At 44.0% G+C, this 16178-nt stretch overlaps 1 protein-coding gene across 2 annotated transcripts; it reads right to left on the bottom strand.

Moving 5' to 3' along the window:
- Positions 1-424: 424 nt before the first annotated feature.
- On the bottom strand, positions 425-14957 carry HTATIP2 (HIV-1 Tat interactive protein 2). 2 transcript variants are annotated; one of them, XM_045484776.1, is made up of 6 exons: positions 14863-14957; positions 14111-14306; positions 11670-11777; positions 3843-3980; positions 1522-1583; positions 425-803 (listed from the first exon to the last, which is right to left on the bottom strand). In XM_045484776.1, the coding sequence occupies exons 2-6, from the start codon at positions 14303-14305 to the stop codon at positions 578-580; spliced, it is 729 nt and encodes a 242-aa protein (XP_045340732.1). In that variant the 5' UTR covers position 14306; positions 14863-14957; the 3' UTR covers positions 425-577. The 2 variants fall into 2 exon arrangements, with proteins under 2 accessions (XP_045340732.1, XP_045340731.1); XM_045484775.1 differs by having other exon boundaries at positions 14648-14882.
- Between the last annotated feature and the right edge of the window lie 1221 nt (positions 14958-16178).

The raw sequence follows: 16178 nt of genomic DNA, 5'->3' as shown, positions 1-16178 counted from the left end.
AAGAGGCACCCAGGACTTGTTCATTTGTTTTCCTTCCTATGTTTAACTTCCCCATGATTATACAAGCGCAGTTATGTAATAACTTTTATTACATATTCTAAAGAAGTAGTAAGGCACAATGTTCCTTTACACAAATACAGCAGTCAGCACCAGGTAACTAAGAAACACAAATATGACAATTTTGGAACAGAACTCCCCTGCAAAATATGAAAGGTCTGTACTGCTGCTCTGACTGCAGACAAGCCTTTCAAAGCAGGCCTCCCCACCAGTGGCACCAGAACCACCAGGGGAAGCTAAAACAAATCAACAGATCGCTATGCTCACACCCTGAAGATTCTGATTCAGAGGTTGAGGCACAGCCTGTGAATCTACTTTTGAAAAGCTCCCTGGGTGACACACATATACGGACAAGCAGGCTCTGCACTGCTGATGCAGAACACAATAATTTTTTTATTGGATCTGGCAGCTGAGAATAGTGAAACCGCAGTTAAGACACACTGACTTCTTTTAGACACCGAGAGTACCAATTAGGTGGTGAGTGTTGCATTTTACAGAGGGAAGCATTTCCCCAGCGTGGTCACGGCTTGAGAGAGTCATCGGCTTTTCCCAGGTCATGGATGGCGTTATTATCCAGCAGTTCCTTCTTCTTGCCACTTGGGTTCACTGCGTTGTTCAGCATTGCCCTAACCACAGTCGCCACCGGCACAGAGTGCCAACGGGCCCAAGATTCTGGTAAGGAGCCAAAGAACTTCCTAACCAACCATTCAACTGGACGAGATTCTTGCCTATCACACAAGAGAAATCTAAAGGGAAAAAGAAAAACCGAGGAAGAGATGGTTTATTGTACTCAGACCACAGAGGGTGTTATGAACTAAACGGTGCCCATGCCCTCCCCCAAATTCATGTTTAAGCTCTAACACCCAGTGTGGCTGTATTTGAAAACAGTGCACTTATGAGGGTAATTAAGGTTAAACCAGGTCATAAGGGTAAGACCCTGATCTGATAGGACTGGTATCCTTACAGAAGGGGGAGAGATAGCAGAGATCTCTCCATGTGCACACAAGAGTAAGACCACGTCAGGCCATCTACAAACCAGGAGGAGAAGCCTCACCAGACACTAATTCTGATGGCACCTTGATTTTGCACTTCTAGCCTCCAGAATTGTGAGAAAATAAATCTCTGTTGCCTAAGCCTCCCAGTCTGTGGTGTTATTCTGTCATGGCAGCCTGAACAGATTAATCCAATGGGTAAAAGATATTTTGTTTGGTGAATGAAGAGGACTTTTTTTTTTTTTAAGGCAGCAAAACCTACCCAGGAAATTCCAGACTACTCTGAACCTGGCACTACCAAAGTGTCCGCCCTTTCCTCCAAAGCCAAAGGTATGTTCTTCAGAGAAGCAATCTATCTCCAGCTAGCTTCTTTCATATCGTCGAGAGCTTAGTTGTCAGCCTCTTCAAATGAAAAACTAACTTCTAGGGAAGAATGAACAGCGACATACTCGTGGGCAGGATGAATGCTTACCCAGGCCTAAACACAGAGTAACGTTCGAATTGTAATTCTTCAACCCTCGCTTCCACTTCTCCCTGTTAATAAAAACCAAATTTTAGCATTTAATCAAGAGGACCAATGCATCATAATGCTTAAGAGGGAATACCTTGGGGTTTTGAAGGTAATCTGCTTCTGGAGGTCGAATAATTATAAATATCCTTATCCAGAATTTTAGATTCTGGGAAGTTAAGGAAGAGATCATTTAATCTTCATAGGCAGTAGAGAGTTCAAAAAGATGTACTGAATGAGAGGATGGCTGCATGGTCAGCCCGGCCTCTCGTGTGACTGATTTTAACGTTTATTTATTTTTGAGACAGAGAGAGACGGAGCATGAACGGGGGAGGGGCAGAGAGAGAGAGGGAGCCACAGAATCGGAAACAGGCTCCAGGCTCTGAGCCATCAGCCCAGAGCCCGACGCGGGGCTCGAACTCACGGACCGCGAGATCGTGACCTGGCTGAAGTCGGACGCTTAACCGACTGCGCCACCCAGGCGCCCCTCGTGTGACTGATTTTAAAACAGATCCAGAGGGTAAGTAACATGTTAGGCGTTCAACCATCAATGAATAACCTCCCCTTAGTCTAGAATTAATGTCGCAGGCTGATGAACATCAACTTTTTTGGTTTCCAGGTGGTTCCAGTAAAGTCAGAAGACCCACTGATCCTCTACATTACTGTCTTCCTAACAAATCCCATCAAATTTCAAGAGACAGTGAGATTACATCTACATGATGGCTTTCAATTAAATTTATTAAACAAACTATGAATTTTCATGCCAGCATCTCTATGAACAGAAATGCCAGAGGAGCTCAGGCCATGGGAACGTCTAAAGGCCGTGTGGATTCAGTGGCATGAATTCCCCCTTTCTTGGCCTGTTCATACCATTCACTCGGCACCTAACCTGACGCATCACATAATCTTGGGTAGTTTTAAACACTTTTGTAAAATTAATGTTTTTGACTATATTTACGGAGCTCTGCCACCTTCACCACCATGTAAGTTTAGAATTTTTTCATCACCTTCCCCCCCAGAAAAGCCCCACACCAACCAGCATTCACTCCCATCCCCTTCCCACAAGCTCTATCCAACCACAATATTTCTGTCTCTATAGATTTGTCTATTCTGGGTATTTCATATACATGGAACCATACAAGTTGTGGCCTTTTGTGACCAGCCCCTCATAAAGTTTTCAACGTCCACCCATGTTATAGCATGTGTCATGCCTTTTTTATAGTTGAATAATACTCTTTTGTTTGTATATACCACATTTTATTCATCCATTCATCAGCTGATGGGCATTTGGGTTGTTCACACTCTGGCTACTATGAAAAATGCTTCTATGAACATTCACATGCAAGTGTTTATGTGGACAAATCCCTTAGTTTTTACAAAGGTATATTTTGTCTCTATCTGCAGCATGCATAAAAGAGTTAAGATAGCAGGCTGAGACTCTACTATCTTAGAAAGGCCCACTTGACCTTTGGCTTGTGTCTAGGAACTTGGATTTCAGGAGTGTCCCTGTCATTACCCAACCGGTAGGGTAGTTTATAGTGCCTAAACTGCTTGTACAAACAATGTGGTTTATGCTGAACACTTGGTTTCCTTCTGGAAGTTTATAATTTTTTCCAGGCTCAGGGTGCCAATGTGACTGACCCCATAAAAACTCTCAACTCCTGGGGTCAGAAAGTTTTCTCTCATATTCTCAACACGCACTGCGGCAAAATTAAGCCTGTGTGACTCTACTGCGAAAGGACTCTTGGAAGCCTGTGCCTATTTCCTCTGGACTTCACCCCATTCATCCTTCCCTGTTTACTGCCTTTGCTTTCCCTGTAATAAATTGTGGCTGTGAGTATAACTATATGCTGAGGCCTGTGAGAACTTCTCTCAATTTGCCAAACTGGGGGCTAGCCTTCGGGATCCCCAAACAAGAAACCTTGAGGGCAAGAGCCATACCCAATAATAAAATATCACCTACTCAGGAACAGTTTAAGAATCACTGCCTTGAAGTCTCTTCTCATGCTAAGATTCCATGTTAATATTCAAGACCAGAGCTGCTACATCTTATTTCATAATTACCAGATACTCCACAGGGGGAAAGACACTGGGAATTATCTTTCCAATCACTCCTGTTTATTAAACATACCTGTGCAAAAAACAGTCCCTGTCATTATTTAAAAAAAAAAAAAGAATCTAATGCATTTAATGCCTTTCTGTATTATTTATAATTTTACGTTATTTAGTATTGCCAATTAACCAGGGTTCTCCAAAATATATGAAAGACAGAAATGTGCACAAACCTTAACTTGCAGATATAAAAAATTGCTCAACTTATCAGCTCCTTTAGAGGACAGCAAGTTAAAATGTTTGCAGCCTCCAGCTTTTGCCAGCTCCGCAGACTTGAGGACATAATCTCGATCGACACGAACAAATCCTTCCTGAGGGTGAAAAGGATGGGAGTTATTTCCAAAAAGCTGTGAGTTCATCTTAAAGATTACTATTCAGGTTGGGTGGCAGGCCAGGAGGCCTGCAGGGGAATGGGGATCTAAATAAAATGCAACCAAGCATAGACCCTGGGAAAGACTCCAAATATGATCCTCAGGATAGACGGACCAGCTTTAGCAGCAAGGCCAGTGAGAAAATAAGGACGGTGACATGGAAACACAGACACCAAACAAATCTGCAAGGAGCAAAAGGAACAGTAAGGTCAGGCTGAGAAACTGCTTTAACTCACACATTTCTCTGTCTTTTAATAACTTTACAAGCTTACAACCCTTTCTCTCTTTTCTCTGTTTTGTCTGTGTCAGGTTTAATGTACCGGGTCTGAAGGCACAGCCAAGAACACTATCTGGGCACTACCAGAACGAAGTCTATTTAATTTCCAATTTTTGTATATGTTTTACATCATACTTTACATATTAATGAAGAGTGAATCCTCAAATTGTTTTACTGAGAGGTATATGATCGGGAATGTTTGGGGGCCCCCAGTCTAGACTCAGTCTGGTGAGGGCAGTGGCTGGGTCTTTCTTCTTAATACATATCTCAGCATCAGTGTGTGCCTGGCACACAAGAGGTACTCTAAAAATATCTGAATGAACCAATACAATCCAACAAAAGAAGAGAAAAGGCAAATCCAATTAGAGAGAAAAAAAAGAAGAACTAAGTAGCAATAAAGGAGGAAGGGGAAGCATGGTGCAAACAACAGAACGGAAACTCACTTCCAGGGCCTAACTAACGGAAGGTCACATGCCGGTACCCAAAACACAGAATTCCATGAAGTAACGGCTTCTCAGGACCAGGATGCTAGCATCCTCGATCTCCACACGGCTGGACAGGAGTCTAAAGCCTAGTGAAGCTGAACTTCATACACACCCACAACTCTATGATGAGGTTTTCTATAATGACAATTCCAAATCTGAAGACCGTATTACTACCCTGGTGATTTTTTTTATTTTAACTAAAAATTTTCCCTGTAGTAGTTTTGGATCCTACATGTTTTATTTCGTAAGGAGATGTTTGTCTTGCACCTCAGGAAGCATCACGTCCAACCCTGTCATCATGGAGATGTGAAAACAAGGGCCGGCGCCTGGTGAACTTCCTTCTAAGAGAAAGCTGAGAGTGGAATGCAAATTCTTGACTCTGAGTGGTGTCTCCATTGTATCCATCTTCCTTCTTATCTCACACTGCGTCTAGCTAATGACAATGACTAATTCATAACTGGGGGGGGGGGGGGGGGGTAGGAGAATAATGGCCCCTCAAAGATGTCCATGTCCCGACCCCCATACCTGTGAATATGTTAGGTTACACGGCAAAGGAGAATTCAGGCTGCAGGTGGAATTAAGGTTGCTAATCAGCTGACCTTAAAATAAGATTATTCTGTATTATCTAACTAGGCCCAATTAGTCACAAGAGTCCTTAGAGGTGGAAAAAGGAAGCAGAGAAATGTGAGGAGCACTCAGTCCCCTGTTGCTGGCCCTGAAGATGGAGGGAGGGGACGGTGAAGCAAGGCATGCAGGCAGCCTCTAGAAGCTGGAAAAGGTAAAGAAATGGATTTCTCCCCAGAGCCTCCAGAAGGGAACACAGCCCATTCGACACCTTGATTTTATCGCAGCGAAATCTGCGTCAGATTTCTAACTTATAGACCTGCAAGATGATACATTTATGTGGTCCTAAGTCACTAAAGTTGAGGCAATTGGTGACAGCAGCAATAGGAAACTAAGAGATTTCAGTTTGAAAACAACAGGCCCAAGCAAACTTTTCCAACTTTGTATAAAAACAGATCGTAAAGGTGAACATGTCATGAATATAGAGCTCGATGAATTTTCATAAACTGAACATCTTCTGCAACCAGTTCCCAGATCGAGAACTAGAACGTCACCCCTCCCCCAAAAGCCTCTCCTGTCCTTGGTCATCACTGACAGTACATTTCCAACTACATCCACTACCTGCAGGGCGAGACAACAGAAACTTCACTAGGTCCCCACACGTCATCACCATCTCCTTCTGTGTTGTACACTTGCACTTTCACTCCTCACAGCACACTCCCCTACACACTCATTCCAACTCACGATGCTGCTCTTTTACACCAGTATGAAGCAAACTGAGTTTACGACTCAGCTCATCCCGAGAGAGGGATGGGATTCCCTTCAGGGCCAGTCTCCGAATTGAGATTTTACATGTGCTGAGCGTATGCCAAGAAAAATAATCCAAAGCGACAAAGAAAAATTCTAAAGCCCTCGGCTCCTCTTCCACATCTATTTCTTCCCCTCAACCCAACTCCCCAAACTCTGATTTCAATAACACGTTCATTATTCACAATGAAATTACAGAGTGGACTAGTGGAATAAATTCCTTTTTGTCTTTTCAGTTGTTTTAGCACTATTGCTTGGGAGCGTTATCATAGCTGTCGCTGTTAAAATGCTTTCTCTTCCATCGGCTTCTGTAAAAATAAAGGAAAGATTCGGCCAATCACAAGTGCCTGGACGGACGCTGTCTCTCTCGCTTAATCCAGGGCCAGTATAGGGATAATTTGATTAAACTGAGACCCTAATTTATTTGGCTTTAGTTCTGGATCAACCTCTCCTTAATAGAGTGCTGCCGTCTCCAATTGTTAGATGAAAATTAGAGTGACATAAATGCCATGGGACTTTTTCAATCTGATTAGTCCGCTAAAGCACATCAATACCACCCCAGCCATCACACTCTGGCGTCCTTCCTTTCACCGGCCCGGCGAACAACTGACAACCACTCCTTGCAGGACGAGCACCCACGCTGCCACAGAGACCCCCACGCTTAGCCCGTCATCCCTGCTCAATGGGCCCTGTTGACAAGGTGCCCATACCTTTCTCCATTGCTGTTCTCTGGACAAAGCTAAAGATTGTTTTATTAGCAATCAATGGCTGTTAATCCAAAATGATTTCACAAATCCTCTGAGCCCTCAAGCTGATTATAAATACGCATTTTTCCAAGCCCACAAATTTTGAATTTCACTTCCCCCGCCCTGATGCATGGCCTTTTAGCTGTGAATGAAACTCAAAAGCAAAGGGGTCAACGGCTTTCAAGGACTTAGAAACCAAACTTAAACGTGGATCCTGGTGACAGACTTGGAGATACCAACCCACACTAATTTTCTCTGGAGTGAGGAAGATTCCATTTAGGGACAGGAGGAAGCTATCTTTGAAATCTTAATAACATCCTTTCTTGTTCTCTAACTGCACAAATAAAAAAAAAAAATAGGAGAAACAAGCTAAAACAAGCTACTTCATATCCAAGAAACACAATTTTTGGAAAAACAGTGTTTAGTTTCCCTAACCATATGGCAGGAGAAAAAGATACCTCTTCTGAGAGCATTTACATCCATTCTGTTATAGCCAGTGTGCCTTACTTTAAGCCAGAAAAAAGAATTGATCAAATAAGTGCCCACTATAAATTTCCTTTCCCAGCACCTGCTCAAAAGAATAAGCACAATGTAATACAACTCGGCAGACATATCTTCATAGGCTCCACAAACATCCAGGGAGTCATATTCTCCAATGACTCTTTGAATCGTATTAAAATCCAAAGCTACTAAGTATTTCTTCTCATCTTCTTTACACATGTCTCAAAAGTGGGAACACTGTGACTTAAGATACAACTCGTCCTAACAAGGTATTTCAGCGCTGACTGGCATGGTCAACGAGCCTGCCACAACAATTCAATATCTGGGGCCTCCTTCTCCAAGGAGGGAGGATCTATCATCCTGTAAAGGGCCCACTTAGCCATATTCCTGCTTCAAATTCTTTCTCCTTTACTCCCTTTGCAATCCAGCCCATAAAATTAGACTAGAAAACGGAGATGCTGACAAACAACAAATGGCATAATCTGAACCCCGTCTGTTTGTGTCCTGGAGGGCATCTCTGTATTTGATGCACAGCACGGGAACCAAGATCTTGGTTAGAGAAAAAGCTCTGGAGAGAAAAATAAAAATCAAACAGGTACTGAGATTCCTGAGTTCATCTCTACGTTCTCACAAAATGTTTCCAGTTGGGGCATTCTTCCTTCTGTGTGATGGAAGTCAAAGAATTCTGCAGACCAAAGGGGTCTCAGTGGTCACCTCCTTCTCATTACCAACGAGGAGGCAGTGGCCCATGGGAGCTAACCAGGACACCCATGGCTATTTGGTATCCAGAGCCTCGAACCAGCGGGGTCCCTATCACTTCACGAGCACCCTCTCAGGCATCAAATTAAACAGTACAGATTACGACAGGAGTCAGAGAGCCTTTCCTGTAAAGGATGAGATCGCAAAAATTGTCAGATTTGCAGGCTTATGTTAAGTTACACAGCTCTGCCAGCAGGGCACAACAGCAGCCACAGACAATACATTAGGTAATGAGAACAGCTGTGTTCCAGTAAAACTTTACTCGTGGATAATGAGATCTGAATTTCTTATATTTTCACGTCATGACGTATTATTCCCCTTTTGGGTTTTTTTCAGTCATTTTAAAATACAAAAACATTCTTAGCTAAATGGGCTGTAGAAAAACAGGAGGGCTGGATGTGACCCACAGTCTGTGGTCTGCAACCTGGATTAAAAGAATGTATCATTAGAATCAGAAGCCAGGAGACTCTAACGATGCCTAATAAACGTTACAATCGTTCCATGAATCACATTAACGGCATTGTCCATTCAACAGAATCCAAGAACCTGGACTGCGAGGAAACAAATGAAGAGGTGAAACCGTATTACACCACCTCAAACTCACTAACCGCATCCTTCCCTTAATACACATAAGGGGAAAGCACTACTCTCAGTGACATCTGTGAGTTTTTGCTCCACAGCCCAGGCCAATGTAGATCTGGGTTTCAAAGGGTATTTCAACCTTCACTAGCACACAAGGTATGTATTAAAGCAAGGTGAAGGCCACCTGGGGACTACAGCACCTAGAAAAGCAGGCTCCTGAAAGCAGGTCCAACGAGAAGAGGAAGGTTGGCTCGCATCACAATCTCCCAAGGAGCTTGCTAAAAATAAGTTGCCAAGCTTCCAACCTTAGAAATTCTGATCCAGCAGATCTGGGCGGGGGCCAAGTAAGGAAGCCGCTGCACCGATGAGACAAATGGGGCTTGTGAAGGTGAAAAAGAAGATCAGCACCTAACACGACTAAAGGAAATGGTTATCCAAACAGCTGACGAGGCTAACAGACCTATCCCTAGCTCCAGTTTCAAGAGAAATCTGGGTTGACTGAATTTTATGGGTTGGAATGTTCTCCCCCAAATTCCTGTGCTGAAGTCGTACCCTCCAGTATCTCAGAATGCGACCTTATTTGGAAACAGGGTCGTTCCTGACATTATCAGTTGAGGTGAGGTCATATTGGGTCGGGTGGTTCTTAATCCAATTGGACTGTTGTTGTAAAAAGGAGCAATTTGGACACAGCCACACACACACACAGGAAAAACGCCAACTGAAGAGACAGGCAGAGAACACGGTCATCTATGAGTCAAGGAGAGAAACCTGGAAAAGTTCCCTCCCTCACAGCCATCAGGGTAACCAAACTTGCCAACACCTGGATCTCAGACTTCTAGCCTCCAGAGCTGTGAGACACTACATTTCTGTTGTTTATGCCACCCTGGTTATGGCACCTTGTTATGAGAGCCACAGCAAATTCAGACACTGAAGATCATAAGGAGGTAAGATGGCTACTCAGAGTGTCAACAATGAATGAGACAGAAACCATGAGTTTCTTGGAGTTTCTCTGATGGAAAGTCATATTGCCGAGGAAAAATGTGGGGTGTTCCAGTTACCAAACAGCTACAGAATGACACTAGGCTTGCATTGGCTTTACAGTATTCACCTGATGAGCTCTTTTTCTATAGAGAAGGCTGCCAACTCATAATTTGGAGTAGGGTGAGCTTGGAAATCCACAATCCCCCTTCAGACAACTATTATTACCCAGCCACTTGTGAACTGTCACCTCTTTCAAATTACCTAAAGTTGTCACAACCCCCAAACTTTATATTGCATCCAATCTAAATTAGTTTCAAATTAGGAAAAAAAAAAGACTTTCTGGAGGAAACGTCAACTTACTTGCTGCCACTATCCTCTTGAACCATTTAAACCCCAACTCATTTCTGAGATTATAGCTGGCTTAGCGGTTATTTCTCTTGCTTCCCCACCAATACTTTTCTTTTCAAACTGATTTTGGAGAACAAAAGGTATCGAGTAGCCTGAGGGTGGGATGGGATTGGGGGAGCAGAACCAACTCCATCTAAAAAAATATTCTGGATAGGGAAGACACCCGATTGCTCTGATTAAAACTGCTTTATGTGATTTGAATACATCAAAACAATTTAGACTTTTTCCTGGAGCATCCTATAACGAGATTTGCCTTGTGTCATGAATATCAACTGCTCCATACCTAATGCAGTGTTTTTTATTTTGCTGAGTCACCACCAAAATCAGGTTGGCACTTGAGACAGTTCAACCTGCAATGCACTAGAACAAAAGTTCTTCAGTGCTCTCAGAGGGCACACTGCTTGTGACTGGCCCTGGGACAGAAAAGCCTGCACCAGATGCTGAGCAGGAACATGTCCCTTTCTAGGAGACATAACCTGCCCATTCCCGGGAAAGTCCAATTTCTCTATAATCCATACTTTTCAGCACAGAGCTCAAACCCAGCTGGGTTCCAAGTGGACATAACAGAACTGCAAAAATTTGGAAATACATCCTTACCGAAAGCATAAATAGAATTATTATTTGGATCACCAGCAGGCCCAGAGAAACACATCTGAGCTAAACTCCTTAGCTGGTATAAACCAAGAGTTCTTAGTCATGCGCTCTCCTAATGGTGCTGATGCGTGGGCCTTTGTATAAATCTATGATAAGCCCCCATAGCAGTATTGTGGTCCTGCATATTTAATAGATACATTTAGCTCCAGCAATCTTCTGCCAGAGGGATAAACTATAGTCAAGGTATATATCAAGATGTATTAACACTTGCCCAGAATCTACATAGTAAGCAATGACTTCTAACGAGGTAGTAAACTATGACTTCTGGACAGAGGCCAATGCAATTTAGAATACCATTAAAAACAAAATAAAACATGGATTAGAACAGTTCTGCGTCAGTTAAGGCTGAATCACCACTGGGGTTGAATCATCGCCGAAGGCTGAGTCATCACTAAAGGCTAGCTGAATCGTGCCTCTGTTCTGACGTCCTATATCGGATGTTTAAAGCTTGGCATGAAAATAGGTTCCAGCAAATCATTCATGTGAGAGAGAACGCTTTAAGTTTAAAACATTTATAAAGAAAAAAAAAAGTTTACTGCCAACAGCATGAGCCAGTTACTTTTACTCAGACACAATGGTTTGCCTTCATCAGTGGATGTGGTGACAGCAATATTTGCAAGAGGCAAGACCTTGTAAATATTTACGGCATCTCTCAGCACGAGGACTGAACTCAAGGATTACTTTGAAGGAAAGATGAATTTATCAGTACTATCCAAAGAATAGTAAAAGCTAGGGCAGCCTATGAAATCTTAAATGATAAGAGCTTATTTACATTTAAGCACCACAAACATAAAGAAAAAGAGGAAGAAAGGAATCTTTGACGTTACTGGCCGGCAAAAGGGAAAGGGGTCTATTTCTTCCTTACCGCCCCGGCTTTTTTTCTGGTGGTACCCAGGCAACAGAATCCAACATCATGACCTTGAAAGGCAGAAGCGTAGTCATCCAACTTTTCAAAGTCCACCACTTCTTGATTCTAGATGACAAGGACAAAGCTGTATATAACTTGATGTTATTAAAAGACAGAGAAAAATACCTCTCTAGATGTAAAGAATAAGTTACAGAGCATTATTGAAGAGGCTGCCCACTTACCATTAAATTTTGCGAGCTCTCTGCTCTGGCATCTCTTTCTCTTGCCAGTCTCCTTCTATCTTTTCCATGTTAGACTATTTAGCAGGGCAGATTCCTAGGTACGGAAATTGCAATGCCGCATAGTGTTTCTTTTACTTAGTAAGAAACCTCTGAAAGGGCCAGAGCGGCACTGGTGCAGAGTGGCAGAAAGCTGGGGCATTAGACATTAAGCATGGACACATTTAGTACTTTATACAGAATTAACAAGGTACTGGGTAGTTTTTAAGACCTATGACCACAGGATTGTTACAGATACTATTTATAAAATTGATACTTTGCCGGGAGAAAAACCAAGTTTAGTAACATAATAGAAATTCAATTAAGGAAAATGCATAATCATATTTTTTAAAAATTTTGCCAGCTCATTTTCTCCCACTAAAAAGTTATTAATCTGAATTCAAAATCAACAATGCACTTAGATGTCCACAGTATATATAATTGGACTATAAGTGATCCCTAGATCTCTAAAGTCAAGTTCAATTATCATTTTCTCTCTGGAAAAATAAAAGACCTGTCTATACCACCAGAAGGGATACCAGTGAGGTATAATTTCAGGGCAAGGAACAGTGTTTGGAACCTCAAAGACCCAGGTTCGACTCAAGCCTGCTACTTACTAAGCCTATGATTTTGGCCAAGTTATTTACCATGTGCCTGTTTTTCCACCAACAAAATGTGAATGATAATCTTTCCTTCAGTCCAATTCATGAACCACGTATTTTAGAATCGGCCAGTGAGTGTTTGATAGAAAGGCTTATTCTTAGGTGTTGCACTGATACTTCTGAAGCAGAAAATGCCCTTGTAATAAGCACCCGCAGTAATTTTCATGCTCACTCAGGTTTAAGAACCTTCATGAAACCTCATAAATTTGTTGTGAAACCTAAAAAAGAAAGATTGAGGGATGCCTGGATGGCTTAGTTGGTTAGGCATCAGATTTTGGCTTGGGTCATGATTTCGTGGTTTGTGGATTCGGTTTGTGCGTTCAAGCCCCGCATAGGGCTCTCTGCTGTCAGCCCACTTAGGATCCTCTGCCCTCCTCTCTTTTCCCCTCCCTAACTTGTGTGTGCACCCTCTCTGTCAAAATAAATAAAGACTGGGGAAAAAAAAAAAAAAGATTGAGAAGTTCCCATCACCCAGGAGTTCAAATAAAATGTAGTTTTCCTTCCCTAGTAACAATTCTTTCAAAAGGATTTTCAGGGCACTATGTGCAATGCTGAAGAAAAGTATGTTCGCATTAAGTGCATAACCAAAAGATGTGCCACCAGAACTCATTTATCAAAGCACAGAACTCAATTTCCGTTTTTAATTACCAGGAGTATTTGACATATTCCATGAAGGCAGACTATGAAAACTACTTATTACCTAAGTCTGAGCAAAGATGTCCATTTTAAATAGAAAAGTCCTGGTGGACATAAGCTCTATGCAAAATGACTGACCGTGGGTATTCAGGGGTTAAGAACATGTATAGTGAGACACTTGTTACCTAGAATGTTCCACCTGTGAAGCCTATGGGACCAAGTTCTGTAGTTGTGGGGTCTCAGAATTACATTATAGTTTAATCTGCCACAGTTCACAACTCCCTTTAAATGAGGAAAGGAATCTCTACAAAGCTCAGACTTCAAATATTTAGGGGAATCTGGCATGTATCATTTGGCTAACCATGTAAGCGTGGCAGTGGAGAGAATATTCCACTTACATCCACAAGGCTGCAGCCCTGGGAAGTTAAGAGGGCAATCTTATAAGTGAATAACCGCACCTTTCATTGCCATAGACTCTGCTTGCAATTCACTAACATCAGCATTGAGTGGACAGGTAAACAAGACAAGCAAAGTGGTTTAGAAAATTGCCCCAGGTTACAGGTCTGCTTCTAGAACCCAGCTTGAATGGCTCTGAAAATGTGCTCTTCTCTGTCCCCCCAGGCCCCATTACAATCCAGGCCAGCCTTACAGGAGTCTAGATTGAAAGAAGGGCTTTTCCCAAGGTCACACAGTGAGTGGGTAGGCTGACCTGGGCTTAAAACCGCGACAAAAACTTCCAGAAAGGGCTCTCACAGACCATTCTTGGCCACATTCTTATCACCTCTACCACTGCACAGGCAATGTTCAGCCTTTAGGCTTAAAAATATGTTCACTCCGCAGAATCGCTGCAAATACATTTTTGAGTCCCAGCTAAAATACCCACCACATTTTTATAAGCTTCCTCATCGAAGGTGAGCTTTCTCCGGCCAATGAGCGTGACTTTGGAAAACAGGTTCTGTTCCAAGATTTCTTTTAAGAGCACTCTGCCGGTTTCCCCGCTGGCCCCCAGAATAAAGACAGATTTATTCTGCATCCTGAAGTCTTCCCGAAGCTTCGGCAGCGCCTCAGTCTCAGCCATGCTACAGAAATAACATCCACAGATGTGGTCTTGGGATGTTTAAAGGATGGCCCTTGCTTATCCTGGGGAACAATGGTGGTTTATTTGTTCTAGAAAACAGTACTATTTTTCTCCGCAGTCTGGGCCCAGGGGAAAGTGCTGAATCACCTGCAGGGCGTGGCGCCCTGGCCGTCTCCGCACCTGAGTAAATCTACTGCTCGGAAGGGGCCCTAAGGAGAATGCGCCCAGGTGCCACGGCACCCATGGACCTGGTTCTCCACCGGTACCTCCGGTTCCAACCCCTCCTTCCTCCGCCCACTGGGATGCAGGGGCCTAGCTCGGTCCCCTGCACGGAGGGGTTACCTGGAGCCGGCCCCCGGCCCCGCGTCCTCAAGCCACAGCAGGAGCAAGGCGGCCAGCAGTGCCGCCGCCGCCGCCGCCGCCGCCGCGCTTAGCGCCGCGGGCCCGGGAATCAGCGAATCCCCCCTTCCCCGCGGATCCGCGTCCCCACGCCCCATTCGGCGGATGCCCCTCCCAAGTGCGCGCGGGGGTCGCCAGCGGCCGAAGCGCGCGCCTACCCGACTACGTCTTCCGGTGACTTAGCAGAGCCGCTGCCTCGCCCCGCCCGGGGGGGCGGGGCCTGGGGGGAGGGCGCGGGGCGGGCCGCGAACACGTGCGCAGCGCGGCTGGGTGGGAAGCTTGGAGACCGTTTCCTAAATGTCAGCCTTCGCCTGCATCCTTTTTTCGACCTTCGTGCCGCCGCCTAGGCTAAGGTCGCCCTCATCCAAGGCCTCGGCCAGTAGACGCGACCTTCGCTGGTCTCTTTCTAAAACGTGTCATTTCAGTCGTGTATTGGATATCTCTATCTCGAATTCACCATGAGAAAACCTTAACCGTTCCCATCCAACCACCCCAAACCGAAATTAAACAAATCTCCTTGCCTCCCTTGGGTCTTGCTTTGCCTATACATTCTCACATCCTCACCCCTCCTCTCTCAAGTCAGAAATTTGGGCTGTCCCCATTGACTCCTTTTTCCTGGCCTTTCCACCGTCCAGATTAATCTCCAAGTCCTGCCATCTTATCTGGCTTTCAGACATTTCTCTTGTGTAATTCTCGCACCAGAGCTCACCAGTAAAACTGGTTTCCCTACCCAGGTCCCAGATTGTGAGCCAGGGTGATCTTCCACACCTGATCCCGTGGTTCACTCTCCCAGATCAGTGGTGTTTAGAACATAACAATCTACATTGAGCCTGCCCTGGATCTTGAAGTCCTTGTCAGGAATTAGAATCACAAGTAGGAATCTGAACAACAGAGATAGGCTGCGTTGTAAACGTTGGTTATTTTGGGCTGCCCAGCATTCAAACTCTTACCCCTGTTTTTGGGAGTTCCAAAGTAAGTGGGACACAGGACCCCACCTCCCCCTCTAGAAGCCAAGTGAACCATGTGTTCCCTCGCCCAACTCCTTGTGAATTGTTATATATAGGTGAGATCTAGGCTCAGCTCATCAGACACTGCCATCCAGGTTTTCACTTCTGGGGGAGTGATAAATAGATGCAGTGGAAGCCTCAGATAGGGTTCGACTGGGCGAACCAGCCATAGGATAAGGGCATCATCCTCTGATCTGTCAGAGAGCTGATGGTGTGATCCTTTCCGTGTTTTGCCTCCTTAATTCCTGCCTGTTTACAGAGCCTGTTCTTTATAGTTTGCTATTCTTCCTGTAATTTCGTTTTCTGCTTCAGCTAGCCAGAGCTACTTCTCTTGCTTGCAATAAAAAACCTTGAATGATACAAAGCAGAGTGATTTGTTCCCCACTGACCTGTCACAGTGTTTGCACCCTTCCCTTTGGGCTCCTAAAGCTTTTCCACTAAAATGCAATTTAAAATCTTGTCAACTA

The sequence above is a fragment of the Leopardus geoffroyi genome, chromosome D1 (assembly GCF_018350155.1).
Source record: "Leopardus geoffroyi isolate Oge1 chromosome D1, O.geoffroyi_Oge1_pat1.0, whole genome shotgun sequence".
Lineage (NCBI taxonomy): Eukaryota > Metazoa > Chordata > Mammalia > Carnivora > Felidae > Leopardus > Leopardus geoffroyi.
This window is presented reverse-complemented; position numbering and strand designations above follow the sequence as displayed.

Excerpts from the sequence above, each read along its gene's own strand:
- HTATIP2 (XM_045484775.1), bottom strand. The coding sequence starts at position 14,802 with ATGGGGCGTGGGGACGCGGATCCGCGGGGAAGGGGGGATTCGCTGATT. Across the intron at positions 1,584-3,842 it reads TTTTATATCTGCAAGTTAAG|GGAGAAGTGGAAGCGAGGGT; the intron begins GTTTGTGCACAT and ends TTTTATTAACAG. Across the intron at positions 804-1,521 it reads TACTCTGTGTTTAGGCCTGG|ATTTCTCTTGTGTGATAGGC; the intron begins GTAAGCATTCAT and ends TTTTCCCTTTAG.